This window comes from Protopterus annectens, chromosome 2.part0 (assembly GCF_019279795.1).
Source record: "Protopterus annectens isolate FY-2018-M chromosome 2.part0, PAN1.0, whole genome shotgun sequence".
Taxonomy (NCBI): Eukaryota; Metazoa; Chordata; order Ceratodontiformes; family Protopteridae; genus Protopterus; species Protopterus annectens.
Window position 1 is genome coordinate 625,205,618 of NC_056728.1, and position 15,804 is coordinate 625,221,421.

Here is a 15,804-nt window from a genome sequence, read left to right on the forward strand (position 1 = left end):
CAGTAATGTAATTAAAGATATCATAACCAATAATTGGCATATTTTAACATGTGAACAGGAAATATCGGAGAAGGTTGGCAGTAAGCCAATACTTGTCAACAAAATGGGAAGGAATTTAAAGTATTTACTAGAATTACCTAAACATGGACTGACTGAATTCATTACACATACTAGCAAGTGTGGGGCATGTAACCAGTGCAGCTACATTAATGAAAATAGTCCTATTAAGCTTATGAACTCAAATAGGACTAAAATATTTACATCTAAAGGGAACTGCAAAACCAAGATGCTGGTATACATTGCTTCATGTACGGTCTGTCCTGCATTTTACATCGGGAAGACCGAGAGGTTTTTTAAGCAAAGAATCTACTCCCATACATATTGTATAAGAAGGAGAGACAATAAAAATGCTCTAGCCAGACACATTATTGAAAAAGGGACTGAGCATACATTTAAATTTGCCATTATAGAGATTATAAAGAACAATCCAAGAGGAGGCAACACCAGTAACTACTTAGCCTATAGAGAATTATATTGGCAGGTGTACACAGATGCCACTTTTCCACCAGGTATAAATGACTATATGTCCATAAAACCCCTATTGATGTTAAACGAATGAACTAAATAAATATTTTTAGTTCATTTGGTGGGTATTGTAAGTAGCCTATTTGATACATATGTCCATTAAATATTAATTGATGTTAAATGAGTGAATTCATATACATATTTTGAGTTTATTATGTAAGCATTTTTGACAGTTTTACAACATTATATAACATTTAAAAGCTAACATAGTCTTTATATTCATATTCACATTTTAATATTCAACATTTATACATATTTAGATAAATACAAGTTTATCAAGGAGTATTTAAGTACATATACTATATTATAAATGACTATTCAGTTGTGTTTAATTTTAGAAGTTTTTTAACATTGTATAATGATGCTATACCACTTTAACTTGGAAATTTTTAAAACAGCGCTTTTTGGTGCCAATTTCAACTATAAATGTATGTAAAGCATTGATTTTAATTGTTCTGAGGAAGCTCGCTGTGGTCGCGAGTGAAAGCGCTAAACCAGATATTTGTTTGTCACATTAAATTCGCTTTTTACATCATCCGGTTGGATTTATTTTGCTGATAGCAGTTGCTGTGTGGACAGACCTGTTTGGGGAGCTGTTTTGTGTTCACAAGTTTGGCCCGAACGGATCAACGTTTTTTCTGATTTATATATTGAGATACTAACGGGTAATTTGATTAATACGGGAGTCCATCGTAAGGCATGTCATTGTAACTCCTTACTATTAAGGTCGAGTATGCATCCACCATTTGTCTTTAAGAATATCATGAAAGGGCAGGCCATTAGAGCCTCTAGATTAAATCCCACTGACAGTGGTTTTACTTTATAGTTAGAAAGCCTCAGAAGCAGATTATTGAGTCGGGGATATAATGATGGTGAGATCACCTCTTATCTGGAGGAAGCAAATACGCTTCGCACTACCCTGGGATTACCATACTTTGGACCTAGAAGCCAGTATGAAGTTACTGGAGATCACATGGTCCATAGACCCGTCAAGTTCTCCACTTGTTTTACTTCTGATCTGCCCGAGCTGAGGGAGATCATTGGCAAACACTGGGATATCCTCCTTGTTGATGATGATTTGAAACACATTGTGGGGGAGACACCGGGTTTTTTGTTCAGGAATAGGAGTAATCTGAAGCGATCATTATGCTATACTAGATTTGATAGGACTGTGATGAATATAGGGTGTACCAAACCCTGTGGTCATTGTAATTTATGCTCCTATATAGATAGTAGTGAGGAATTTTTCCATCCAGACCAACATGTCACCTTTTCCACCAGGGTGGATGCAGATTGCATGACATCTAATGTGGTGTATTTAGCTATCTGCCAGGCATGCTCATGCTTCTATGTTGGTAAAACTAACCATCCGCTATGAGACAGAATGAGAGAACATATTTACCACATGAGGAAGGGCACCCCACATAATGCTTTAGTGAGACATGTAATCACCTACCATGAGGATCATATTTTTCTGTTTTGGGTATTGGAGATTGTTATTGCCAATAAGAGGGGTGGTAACATTATGAACTTTACAGAGGCTAAGGAGACTGACTGGATTATTACATTGAAAGCAGATAGGGAGCATGGGTTGAGTCATAGAGCTTCAATTAAACCCAAGTTGAAACAACGCAGGAATGTGAGATCATTTAGCAGTTATCCACATACACCTGTAGTTTAGTTTCAGTGTCGACTCACATTTAGTCATGTATAGGTACACTAATGACCATACGTATCAAGATGTACTTGTTCATACACATCTTCAATGTTTTTAACTTGATGCATTTAAGTGCATGTTATATGAGCACTTTTTATTTATTTATATATGTTTTTATATGCTTTGTGTATGTTTCTATTTTTGAATGATCAAGTGTAGATGAGCCCTTCAAAAAATGTTTTGATCTTTTATTAATTGGTTGATTGGGTTCTTTATATGAAGAACAGGTTTGTGGGGATTTTTGTAGAAGGATCTGAAAAAGCTATTATAGTGAAAGCGCTCATCCGTTTGTGCACAACCATTGGAATTAAATTTTGGAATTTTACCCTTACTTTCGCTGTATTCCGTTTCTTCTTTTTAGTTTACCACTGCTATAATGCCCAACCTGTCAAACGTTATTGCTTACATATGTATTCACATAAACAGAAACTATCAAAATGAAGTTATTGGAGGCCAGTTGTCTATAAACATAACAAGTGAAACTAATTCATGAACCATTTCTACATCAAGGTAGTCTTGATTTGCCATATCTTGTGTCATTTCTTACTTACCTTTCTGTGACTACTGAAAAGTTAGTAACATCTGCTCACAATAACTTTATTGTCATTGGATTTCTATGCATTTTATGCTTGCTTTTGCAGCAAATAAGCACTATAATAATCTTAAACTCAGATCAGTGGCTGGTCACGGGATAGATAATTTGGCAACCTTTAGACAACTCTGTTCATTTTAGGACCAAATTTACATACAAACAGTAACTTGTGTGGACACCATTCTAGTATCCAGTGACCTTTCTGAAAAGCTGAAGAACACAGTTTATAACATGCACATGAATAAAGAAAAGAACATATCCAAAAACACTTACCTTCTATATTAGGATTCAGCTAAGTAGACTGGGGTAGTTAACCAGATGTTAGAGCTTTATTCTGCAGAAATAGCACATATACTTGGGACTTCAACTACAGCTTTTGATGCAGTGATTCATTCCAGTAATGTTGCATTATATGGTTTGGGGGAACTACTCAGTACACGGACACAATTTTGTATATTGCATAGATATTCCATGTCAGAACTCTATAAAATTAACTTCAAGAAAAGTATTGTATGGTCAGAGTAAGCATTGCGTCAGCCAAAGCAACTGATGCAGTACATTAAATGCACAGGTTTTATACACTGATGATTGCCTTTAACAAGACCTTGGATCTGCTGTAGCTTAGCTCCAAGACAGCTCCACAACTGCCCCTACTAATAATTCTGAAAGGAAAAGAAACCAAGAAATAAAATAATATGCTGCAAAAACCTATAGCAGCACCGTTTTCTGGGGCCTACAAAACATTTGGTTAGTCCACAAGTGAAGAAGCAATAACATATTCTCAAAAATCAGTCCATTAAGTCCTGTCAATGGCAACACAATTTAATATTTTGTAATGTTTGAGGCCTGGTACAGTAAGTACAGCACAACATCACAACATATGGGACTATTTGTTCATAGACTGTATGCCTAGTTATGTAGCATTTTGGATTTTAAACGTATTTGTGCCATTTTTTAATTGCTTTAATTATTTTCTTTTTCAGATCTTGATGAACTCAATAAGATGAATTTGAAAGGTGAGTTTTCTTAAAATTAGAATATAAAGAGTTATAAAAATAAAGATTAACAGTAGCTGGAACCATTTAAAATATGTTAAAAATTTCTAGATAGCATCATTCAAAAGTTGTTTACTGAATTTCTGAAACAGTAAAATAGTTGTCACCTTTCTACCTGAAGTGTCCAGATATTTTAATTACGCCAACATTTAGAAAGTTTGTAAATCATACATTCCATCAGTTAAGACCCAAGGATGCTGACAGTACCCTTCTTTACTGAAAAGAGCGAGATGGGGTGGGGGTAGTATTTTATCCCCCATTTTGAAAATAACATCCAAAGTAGAACATACTGAAAGAGCATTCTAGAAAAAAAAACACTTCTAAACTTAATACGTTAGCTAATGCATATAGAATAAATTCTGGAATTAAAAACTATGTTCTTTAAGAAGGTAAAAAAGTTGGGGTGCTTTGCCATGAATCTACTTGATATTTAGGTTTTGCACCACTGTGCCTTAATAAAAATACACTAAGATGTTTAGCCAGCAGCAAAATGAATACAGAGCAAATTTAGTTTGTTAGTTCCTTACCAGAGAAGTAAGGAATTCCTCTCAATCAGCTGTCTTTTTTACATTGGGCATTTCTGCATTTGTGTATCAGTGATTCACTCAGAATTCCACAAGAATTTTGAGGAAGTCTTCGTTCACTGACTGGCTAAATAGAGTGACTCTAAGTTTATTACATAAACAAATGGTTATATTAGGAAAGGGTAGTTTTGTTAAAGCACAAGGTTATCTTGAATCAGACTTCTATCATTCAGCTGTAAAATATTTTTAAAAACTTGTATTACTAAATACAGTGTGTGCCACTTAATTTAATGAAGCAGTTTAAGATGCCAGAGTAGAAGACTCAGTAGGCCTCATTCCGGGGATGGTCCTTTAGATGACACATGAGCTCAGAGGTAGCAGTAGTACAGAGATTATAGAAAGGAAGATGACTATCAGATCAGTTTACACAGCGACTTTCTACTGGATAAAATGGGTACCATGACTAAAATATTCTGCGTTGCTGTTCTGTATATAATACTGAGCAGTAACTGAAACGATGAGGAATCAATTGAGAGCACACACTATTTAGCAATGACCAAGCCAGTTAAAATTAAACCACACTAAAAATGATGTCAAATTTCCGTACTTCTGTTTCTTTCAACTTCAGTTGTATTGTAGTAACTATAAACCTAGCACTTTGGAAATGATATTAAAACAGAAAGTAGATCTGAATAAAGTAAATTACAGAAACAATTATGGCAGAAAATCACTGACAAAAATAAAAGTTTTCTTGTATCTTCAATAAAGACAAGATAAATGAAAAATACCTTAATAAATAAAATAAACACCAAATGTTTCAAGCCATGTTGTAGCAATTCTTATTAACCTAAAGCTGTCAGAGCACAAAGACAAAATGGGCACTATGTGACAGTCAGCTCATCCGGCTAAGACGATCCCAAAGTGTGTAGAAATAAAGATCAACATTAAGATTTTGGAAATGATGTAGTCTCCACAACATGAAAGTAACATGCTGGTAATGAAAACTACTAGTAAATAACCATGTTACAGAGCATTCCACTAGCAGTATTCAACTAATCTTAGTCACAAAAAGTCCATTTCAGTAAGTGTGGCGAGGGGAGTTCAAAGCATTAACAAAACAGAATGAGATCTTCAGAAGGTATGAAATGCCTAATTATGGCAATGTTCCTCATCTGGAAGCATGATGACTTAACTACAGCAGATACCTGTCCCTGTATGTTATCTGGTCATCACAGATTAGACACAAACTCCAACTTAATGCCATCATACATTGCTAATCATGGAAATAGCAAAACAGAGGAATAGCACAAAATAGCATACACAACAAAGGCCTCTGTTCTAGATGTGTTCAGTTTCAAATACTTAAAGGTGAGCCGGTGATCAACAGCCTGTAGGTTATCTGCTAAACATCAACATTTGTCATGTGTTTATGAACAAAGGGGAGATAAAACTGCATGTCACTGACAGCATAATAATGACACAACAAATCACTCCCCTGGATCAAATTTCTAAGGAACAGCATGAGCAGTATAAATAATAATGAGCCCACTATCAAGTTATGTGGAAGCCCATACAATAGATGGCAGATAAAAGAAGCGTTAATACCAGAAACCACCCTAGGGGTATAATTAGAACCATGGGGAACAAACCAGTAAAGGTCAGTAGTGTTGAAAATGAAATAAGAATTTAAATGTTTGGTTTGAATATCATGGATTACAGTGTCAAATGCTATTAATAGATCAAGCAGGACCAGTGGGAGTAAAAGTGTTGATCTGCAGCCATGAGGAGATAACTAACAATGTTAATGAGACCAGTCTCGGTACTATGATGAGTCTGGAACCCATCCTGGACAGCATCCATGAGCCATGTACTATAATATAAGATACAAGTTGAGTACAGATGACCTCCTGCAAAACTTTTGTCTCAAAATACAGAATTTGAGAGATTATTTTTATGATGCTTTTCTGAGGGCAACAATAAAGTAAAACCCCTTTAAAAGAAATGAAAAAAAAAACCTTCAAGAAACATTTTATAATCTTGTCAATAACAGGATTAAAAATTTCCAGGCAATCAAAAACCAACCTGGAGGGGCATGGGTCCAGTCCACAAATTATAAAAAACATACTCAAAATCGATCATGTGGGCTCTTCATACAGGACCTCAATACTCAGTCAAAAAAGAAGGAACGTTTCTCAACCTCAGGCAGTGCAATGGCTATGGTGTCAGGTGGAAGCAGTACTAACCTAATAGTAAGAATCTTTTCAGCTATTTATATATATTTATTCATATATATTTTCATTTTATCCACCTCACATTGTTCAGGGCTAAAAGCTTTACAAGCATTAAAACATGCTGGGCTATGCAGTCTGTATACAGTCTGAAAGAGCATGGATAGTCAGTAGAGAAAAACTGCCTTGGAAATGTTTGACTGGCAATGAGTAAAATGATTGACCAATTCAACCTTGTCACTCCAGTGTCCTGCATGCCTCCAACAGCATTCAACCTCCTGCATTTCTGTCTCAGGGAATGGAGCTCAGAATCAAGCCATGGTTCACATATCCTAAGAGTTTTGATGATGTCACCTTGCCACCGTCAACTACATTTGGAAATAGTATATTAAATTGCATTTTTATAGAAAGCCAACAGTCTTTAACATGTTTTATTAGGACTTAATTGTACATAATGTGAAGAAAATGAAAACACTGTCATCTGTGTAAGCATGTCTAGCAGATTTGTGCATATTCTCAGATTAATTTATATTGCATGCCAGCATGCCTAATTGTAAATGTTTTAATACATTTCTAATTATGCATGTTTGAGAGGGACATTCTAAAGCACAAACTGTGGACAAACAGCTGAATGTCATTAGAATGTTCCTGGTTGCTAAGTGATTATTTAAACAGCTTATTGACATAAAAAGGATGTTTTCAAACAGCTGATTGTTATTTTTAAAATAAGACAGTTGAGACTGCAGTCTGTCAAATGCAGTAGCTTGGGAAATACAATCATAGTCAGTTACTGTGCTGTGCAGTCATTGGACACCCATGAAAGAGAGAGAACGCACCAAAAACTGTAAGCCTGCCTTGGTCTTGCCCTTGCTGTTATGTGTTAGATTAGATCAGGGACAGTATTCTTAAAATAGATTAGGAAAGTTTAGTTATTAAGATAGAGTTTTTCTAGAATAATGGACTCCTATCCTGCAGTTTAATTTTACATTTCCAGTGACTGAGTTCTGGTGTTTAACGAAAGCTATTGATTTATATTCTTGTAATCATTTTACTTATTATTAAATGTTTTTCGTTACTTTACACTGTGGCTTGAAATCAATGTCTTTCTTTAGAGATTAGAGAGTGCTTCTACCTGTTTGAAACTCCCCAGGTCACCTTGAAGGCTTGGTTGCTTATGGTCATAGCTATCATTTATTTTGATATTTAATTTTCAAAATTGGACACCCCTTGAATGAAGACACTCTGATTGGTGGCAGAGTTACTGTATTATTTTGTGGAATGGACACAGCTGGAAATCTGTGTTGGGCTTTCCCAGAAGTGTTTGGATATGTGAGATTTAAATTTACTTTGAGTGTGAGTGTATCACAGGTCTTAAACTGGGACACATTGCTCTGACGTGTGTAATAAGAAAATACATTTGAGGTTGACAGCAGTATATAGTCCAGTCCCAGGAAAATAGAGCATGTTGCTGTTGTGCTCTTAGGGGAAAATTGTGAAATATTACTTCTGTTGAAGTGACAGTCTCATATTGGAGTCAGTAGTGGGGATTGACGCTCTTAGTTACTGACTCATGGTAGTAAGGGATATCATTTAATTGGTCGCAGTCTGGTGGGATAAAGCCAGACATCACATTATTGGTGCCAGCATTGTGGGATTTTTAAATGGATTTCAGTAGCCTGTGGGTAGTTGTCATTAAGATGTGCAATCTTGACAGCCACAAGGTAAACATTCAGAATTTCAATCCACCACAGTTTTATTTATTTGTTTAGTTAGATAGTCAGGGATAGCATGCAAGGATGTCAGCAGAAAATATTAGCAAGCTGACAAAGATTCACTTGGCTAAGGAGTGTGAAGCCAAAGGACTGGTGCATGCTAACCTGACCTAGGAAGCAATGATTTCAGACCTGGTTGCAGCCACAGCACAGACCAACCATTCGGAGGATATCCAGTTTGGTGTTGGTGTTATGCAGCCTGCCAAGATGGGACAGTTGATATTTTCATCGGAGGACCTGAGACTCCATCTGGAGTTGAAGAGGCTACACCTGGAGACCAAACATCTTGAACTGGAATCAGCAAACAAACAGTGCCTGGAAACCCATCATTTGGAGTCTGAGGAGCGAATGCAATGTCTGGGGGCTGAGGAGAAACAGCATCGATATGAACTGGAGGCTGAGGAGAAACAGCATCAACATGAACTGGAAAACAGACATTTAGAAGCTGAGGAAAATGAGAGTTAGCATGAGGAGAATGAGAGACAGCACCATCATGAAGTGGAGCTCCTTACCCTTCAAGAGGATCATGGAGGTAATAGGGAAGGGAATAACCAGACCCCAGAAGCCATACAGTTCAGTAAATGTTTTCCTCAGTACAAGGATGGGGATGACTTTGATAGTTTTATTCATATCTTTGAGAGGCTATGTAGACAATATGATGTTGACCATGAGCTCTGGGATCAGCTCCTGATTCCCTTACTCCATGGTAAAGCTGTTCAAGCTGTAGCAAAGTTAAATGATGTAAATTGTTTGAATTATGACAAAGTGAAATGTTGCTTGCTTGACTCTTTTAAACTTCCACCTGAGGCATATAGAAAAAAGTTTTGTGAATATGCACGGAAGGCAGATAAAAGTTACATGAATATATTGCTGACTTAAATACTAGCTTTCACAGATGGGTGAGTGGATGTCAGGTCACCACTTTTGAGAGACTAGCAGACCTTTTGGTGAGGGAACAAGCCCTCAGTACTTTGTCTGATGACATGAGAGTCTGGTCAGCAGACCGAGGGTGTAACTCTGCAGAGGAACTGGGGAGAAAAGGGGATATCTACCTGGCAAGCAGAGCACATCTGCATAGGAAAGGGATACGTTGTGCTGTATGTGGATGTAATGGAACTGATGGGGGGCAGTCTAAACCACTCCAACAGAGTACACCAGTAATGGGGAAAACTACTAATCCAAGTGCACGGTTAGGGATTAGATGTATCAAGTGTAACCAGAGGGGATACATAGCAGTCAAATGTCCATCAAGGCAAGCTGAGAAACAAAAGATGAGAACGCCAGCAAGTGTTGATGACAAACTGCCAGTGGTAAGTTATTCTGAAACAACTGGGTTGCCAAATTATTACCAAAATATATATCCTATCTTAGTAGATGGTGAACAGGTAACTGCTAAGGGGGGCACAGCTACTGATATAACCATTGTGAGGCCTGCAGTGGTTAGAGAAGAGCAGTACTTGCTTGGGCAGTCACTCCAGTCAGAGCATTGGGAGGGAACCCATTCCAAATACCTTTGGCTAGGGTTCATCTTGACTGGGAGGGTGGTAAAGAAAGCAAGCAAGTAGGTGTATCTGATTATATTCCTGTAGATGCCCTGATAGAGAATGACTTTGATGATGCAGTACCTAGTGCACATGCAATGACACACAGTCAGGCTTGGAGAAGGGCGCATAGGTCCAGTAGTCTGGGAGAAACCCAGAAAGATCTCATACCTGAAGTTGGGACTGGCGTGGTTGCTGTTTCGGATAAGTTCCTATCTGGTAGCAGTAAGTCTGAATGTGAGCCACAGCTGCTGGTGGGTACTTATGTGTCCTTAGACATGGTGACTGTAAGGACAGAGGTGAGTGGTGGTACCTAGAGTGACAGTGAGGCACAGCTTTCGGAAGTTTCTAAGCTTCCTGTTTCAGAATATTTCTGCAGGGAATGACTGTGATGATGCAGTGTCTTGTGTGCATGCAGTGACACATAGTCAGGCTGGGAGACAGGCATGTAGGCCCAGAAGCCTGGGAGAGAACCATACAGATCTCATACCTGAAGCTGGGACTAGTGTGGTGGCTGTTTCAGAGAAGATGCTATCTGGTAGCTGGTGTGTACTGATGTTCCCTTAGACATGGTGACTGTGAGGACATAAGTGAGTGGTGATACCCAGAGTGACAGTAAGGTGCAGCTGTCAGAAGTTACTAGGTTTCCTATGGAAGGGGAGCTTGTGTTTGACAATATTCCTGCAGATGTCCTGACAGAGAATGACTGTGATGATGCAATGCCTTGCATATATGCAGTAACACAAAGTCAGGCTAGGAGCCAGGCATGTAGGTCCGGTAGTCTGGGAGAGAACCAGACAGATCTCATATCTGAAGCTGGGGCTAGTGTGGTAGTTGTTTCAGAGAAGGAGCTATCCTGTAGCAGTAAGTCTGAAAGTGAGCCACAGCTGCTGGGAGATATTGATGTCCCCTTGGACATGGTAACTGCAAGGATAGAGTTGAATGATGATACGCACATTGACAATGAGGTACAGCTGCTGGAAGTGACTAGACTTCCTGTGGAACGGAAGCTGGGGGTAGAGTTGAGACATGCTGACTTTACGGATTCTACATTACAAAGCTTGAGGGAGATGGCTAAGGAGGCACCTGAAGCACAAGAAAGACAGGAGTCTGTATACTGGAACAAAGCTTTGTTATACAGAGAGTGGACTCCTGGAGTGGGATAGAAGGTAAAGTTATATGGCAGTGGTAGTGCCTAGGGCTTACCATCTGCCACTTTTAGCCATAGCACATGACATTCCTTTCTCAGGTCATATGGGCATAAGACGTACTAAGAGACGTATTATGCAAAATATCTATTGGCCTGGAATTGCAAGAGATGTGGTAGGATATTGTGAAAAGTACCAAAAAGTTGGTAAAGCAGGGGACAAAGATAAAGCTGTGTTAATGCCTTTGCCTGTTATCAAATAGCCATTTCAGAGAGTGGCCCTGGATATTTTGGGACCACTGAGTACTCCAAGTTCTACAGGAAAGAAATACATCTTGGTGTTAGTAGATTATGCTACCAGATGTCCTGAGGCAGTGACTCTATCTATTGAGGCAGAGAAGGTGGCAAATGTTTTACTAAAAATCTTCAGCAGAGTAGGTTTTCAATGGGAAATACTGACTGACTGAGGTGCCAACTTCATGCCAGCCTACTGATTTGTCTGTGGAAGTGTTGTGGGATGAAGCATCTAAATACCACCCCCTACCATCCCCAGACTAATGGTCTTTTGGAGAGGTTAAACTCTACATTGAAGACTATGCTATGGGCATTAGCAGACCAACATGTGAGGGAGGTCTTGGATAGATTAAGTTAGGCAGGATTAACCAATAAACTCAGTAAGTGTCATGTGGGTACAGCAGAGGTTACTTACTTAGGACACAGAGTGGGAAGGGGTAAAATTAGGCCAGAATCTGTTAAGGTGGAAGCTGTCCAAGCATGGCCAGTTCATGTGACTAAGAAACAATTGAGAATATTTCTAGGGACAGCAGGGTAGTATAGGAAATGTGTGCCCAAATACAGTACTATAGCTGCACCCCTTATGGACCTAACTAGGAAGAACAAACAGGACAAAGTAGCATGGACCACAGACTGTGAACAGGCATTCCAAAAACTAAAAGAGATTTTTGGGACGAACCCCTGTGCTAGCCAGCTCAGATTACAATAAAGAATTTTTTGTACAGGTAGAGGCTTCAAATTATAGGGTAAGGGCTGTGATCAGCCAAGTTTCCCCAGAAGGAGAAAAATGCTGCAGTGGGGTTAATAATACCAATGCAAATGGATTACCCAGGAGAGTAGTGGGTTGATAATTCTAGACAGACCCATTTTTCTCAAGTGTCATTTTTCAAGGGTCACTTGAAAATCATGCTTGAGCCATAAGGGGGGAGAAATGTGAAGAAAATGAAAACACTGTCGTCTGTATTAGCATGTCTGACAGGAGATTTGTGCATATTCTCAGATTAACTTGTATTGTATGCCAGCATGCCTAATTCTGAAAATGTAAATACATTTTTAAATGTTGAGTATTTCCCTGTATATACAGAATGTTTAAAGAATGTGTCAGTGTTTTGATACATTTCTAATTGCTCATGTTTGAGAGGGACATTCTAAAGTACAGACTGTGGAGAATCAGCTGAACAGTGAGTGACGTCATTAGAATGTTCCTGGCTGCTAAGTGATTAAACAACTGACTGACAGAAAAAAAACTTTTTCAAACAGCTGACTGTTATTTTTAAAATAAGACAATTGAGACTGTTGAAGACAGTTGATGCTACAGTTTGTCAAGTGCAGCAGTTCACAAAGAACAGTTAGTTACAGTGCTGTGTAGTCAGTGGACACCCATGAAAGAGAACTCACCAAAAACTTTAAGCCTGCCTTGGCTTTGCTGCTATGTGTTAGATTATATCAGGGACAGTATTCTTTAGTTAAATTAGAAGAGCTTAGTTATTAAGATAGATTTTTTCTGTAATAATGGACTCCTATCCTGCAGTTTAATTTTATATTTCTGGTGATTGAGTTCTGATGTTTATTGAAAGCTATTGATTTACATTCTTGTAATCATTTTACTTATTATTAAATGTTTTTCATTACTTTACACTGTGGCTGGAAATCAGTGTTTTTTTCTTTAGAGATTAGAGAATGCTTCTACCTGTTTGAAACTCCCCAGGTCACCTTGAAAGCCTGGTCACTTATGGTCATAGCTATCATTTATTTTAATATTTAATTTTCAAAATTGGACACCCCTTTATAAGGGCATGAAGACACTCTTGTGGAAGCATTACCATACTGCTTTGGGGAAGAGACATAGCTGGAATTATGTGTCAGGCTTTTCCAGAAGTGTTTGGATGTGTGAGATTTAAATTTACTTCGAGTGTGAGTGTATCAGAGTTTTTAAACTGGAACACATTACTCTGAAGTGTGTAATAAGAAAATACATTTGGGGGGACAGAGGTATATATTCCAGTCCCAGGAAAATAGAGCATGTTCCTGTTGTGCTCTTAGAGGAAATTTGTGAAATATTACTTCTGTTTAAGTGACAGTCTCATATTGGAGCCAGTAGTGAGGATTGAACCTCTTAGTTAATGACTCAGGATAGTAAGGGATGGCATTTCATTGGTGGCTGCCAGACATCACACATGCATTTTTTGATTTATTCATTGATGCAAGATTTGTAATTCTATGTAGTGTTAGTAAGCGGTAGCATTGCCTTTTCAAGTTTTTATATTGATTGCTCCAAACAATTGCAATAATAATAGAACTCATTTAGCATTTTCAAATTAGGTTTACCATGTACAACAGATAAGTGTTGATAACAGCAACTATTTTAAAGAAAAATAATAAATAATACTATGTACAATGATGCCAAAGACTAATCTAAAGTTCTATATGCAATGATCTTAAATCTATTATGTTAAATGGAAGAGTAATTGGAAACAAATAGTATTTGACAGTGTTAAGGTGAAAGAATTCTGGGTAGAAATTCTGTATTTTTGCAAGCTCTTTCTTCAGATAAATTTTGCCTTACAACGTATTTAGTTCTGTTCAATGCTCCTATACTCTCAGTTTTAGTGATCAGTATTATGTACTCTGGACTATTGTAGCCATTGTATGGAAAATCATTACCAAAAACAAGAAAAGTGTATCTCCTCTATTCAAAGATATTCTGCAACTTACAGAAGAGGTAAAGAACAAACAGATTGAAACTAAGAAATTGAAATCTTCTCAGAGGACCACATACCATAATTCATGGCTTAAAGATCATTAGTGGTGGCATTATCTTAAGCAAGGAATACATTGTTCACTGCTTTTACTTGTTTAATTTTTAATTAATTGAATTAGTACTATGTTTCAAAGACTTTTGTAGTCAGGTAATCAGCTAGTTATGTGTACATATATGTTGTGTTAACTGTTATTAAGGTATTATCTAAGTCTGTATTATTGTAAATGAAAGACTCAGTAACCTGTTGTTGCCTTGGTGATAAGTGTCTTTGGTAGTTTAAGAATCTGACAGGAGTAATCCTGTCAGATCAGCCTACTGTTTGTTTCATTTTGATTCTAGATTTGAGAATTAATTCACAAGTACTTAGTGATATCATATTATTGTCTCGAAGTGCTTTTGTTACAGTGGCTACTTACACGTTTGAGATTTACAAGTAATTTGTACTGCATTTTAATGCAAAAATCAGCACCTTAGTATTAACAGTTTATATGTGCGCACACACACACACACACACACACACACACACACACACACACACACACACACACACACACACACACACACACACATACACACACACACACACACACACACACACACATATATATATATATATATATATATATATATATATATATATATATATGGGTCCACTTTGTAAATTCAAAATACTGAAATCTCAAATTTCAGTATTTCGAACTTACAAAGCCACAGACTCACATTTCCGAAACTGTCAGAAGCACGAAATTCAAAATATCTAAACACAGATATTTTGGATTTCTGCTTCCGTTGGTACGGTATGTGAATGTTCATAGGTTCATAGGTTTATACTAGGCTATCTGCCCTAAGGCATTTATAAGCCTAGCCCAAATTTTTGTGGCTTACGCCACCCCTTATATGAAAAAATACTGTGCCCATTAGTTTGTTGTGCCTCTGTCCAGCAGTGACACAGAGATAAATCCCGGGATAAACCTACGATCTCCCATCCACAGGTCAAGATTTCTCTTGAACAGAGCCAGCGAGGTGCTCTGCCTCACATGGATCGGGATTTTATTCCACAGCATAGGGAGTCTCTGAGTGATAAATCTATCCCTCCAGTACGTCCTATTTATATCCGTGCTAAGGTTTAAGTCGCTTGCTCTAGTGGTTTTGGTGGATTTGGATTTTTTGAGGTGAAGCATGTCCATTAATTCCGGGTTGGACATGGCCTTGTATGTCAGGCACATGTCACCTCTGAGCAGACAGTATGCAACTGAATAGAGCTGGAGTTTCTTCAATCTGGCAGCATATGACAGATTTTGGAGTCCCTTTATCCTTTTGGTGAGGAACTTTTGGGGTCTCTCCAATTGCTGCAGATGTCGGGTGAGATACATCCCGAATGGGGCATTGTACTCGATCATTGGTCTGATAAGTGAAGAGTACAGGGGAACAATGACCTCACTAGATCTGGATGTGAATCCCTTCATGATCAGGTGGGCAATGTAGAAGGTCTTTCTAACCACTTTAGCAATGTGAGTGTCAAAAGAAAGGCCACTGTCAACCTGGGTCCCCAGGTCCCTGATAACCTCTTCTGTGCTTAGTGGATTGC

General features: G+C 37.9%; 1 protein-coding gene across 1 annotated transcript in view; it reads left to right on the top strand.

The window, feature by feature from the left end:
• The window catches only part of LOC122792765 (signal-transducing adaptor protein 1-like), a 575,382-nt gene that overhangs the window by 522,718 nt on the left and 36,860 nt on the right, over window positions 1–15,804 (top strand). The window contains exon 12 of the mRNA XM_044060337.1: window positions 3,878–3,910. Coding sequence (XP_043916272.1) covers window positions 3,878–3,910 — 33 coding nt within the window. The remainder of the gene's footprint in view (window positions 1–3,877; window positions 3,911–15,804) is intronic.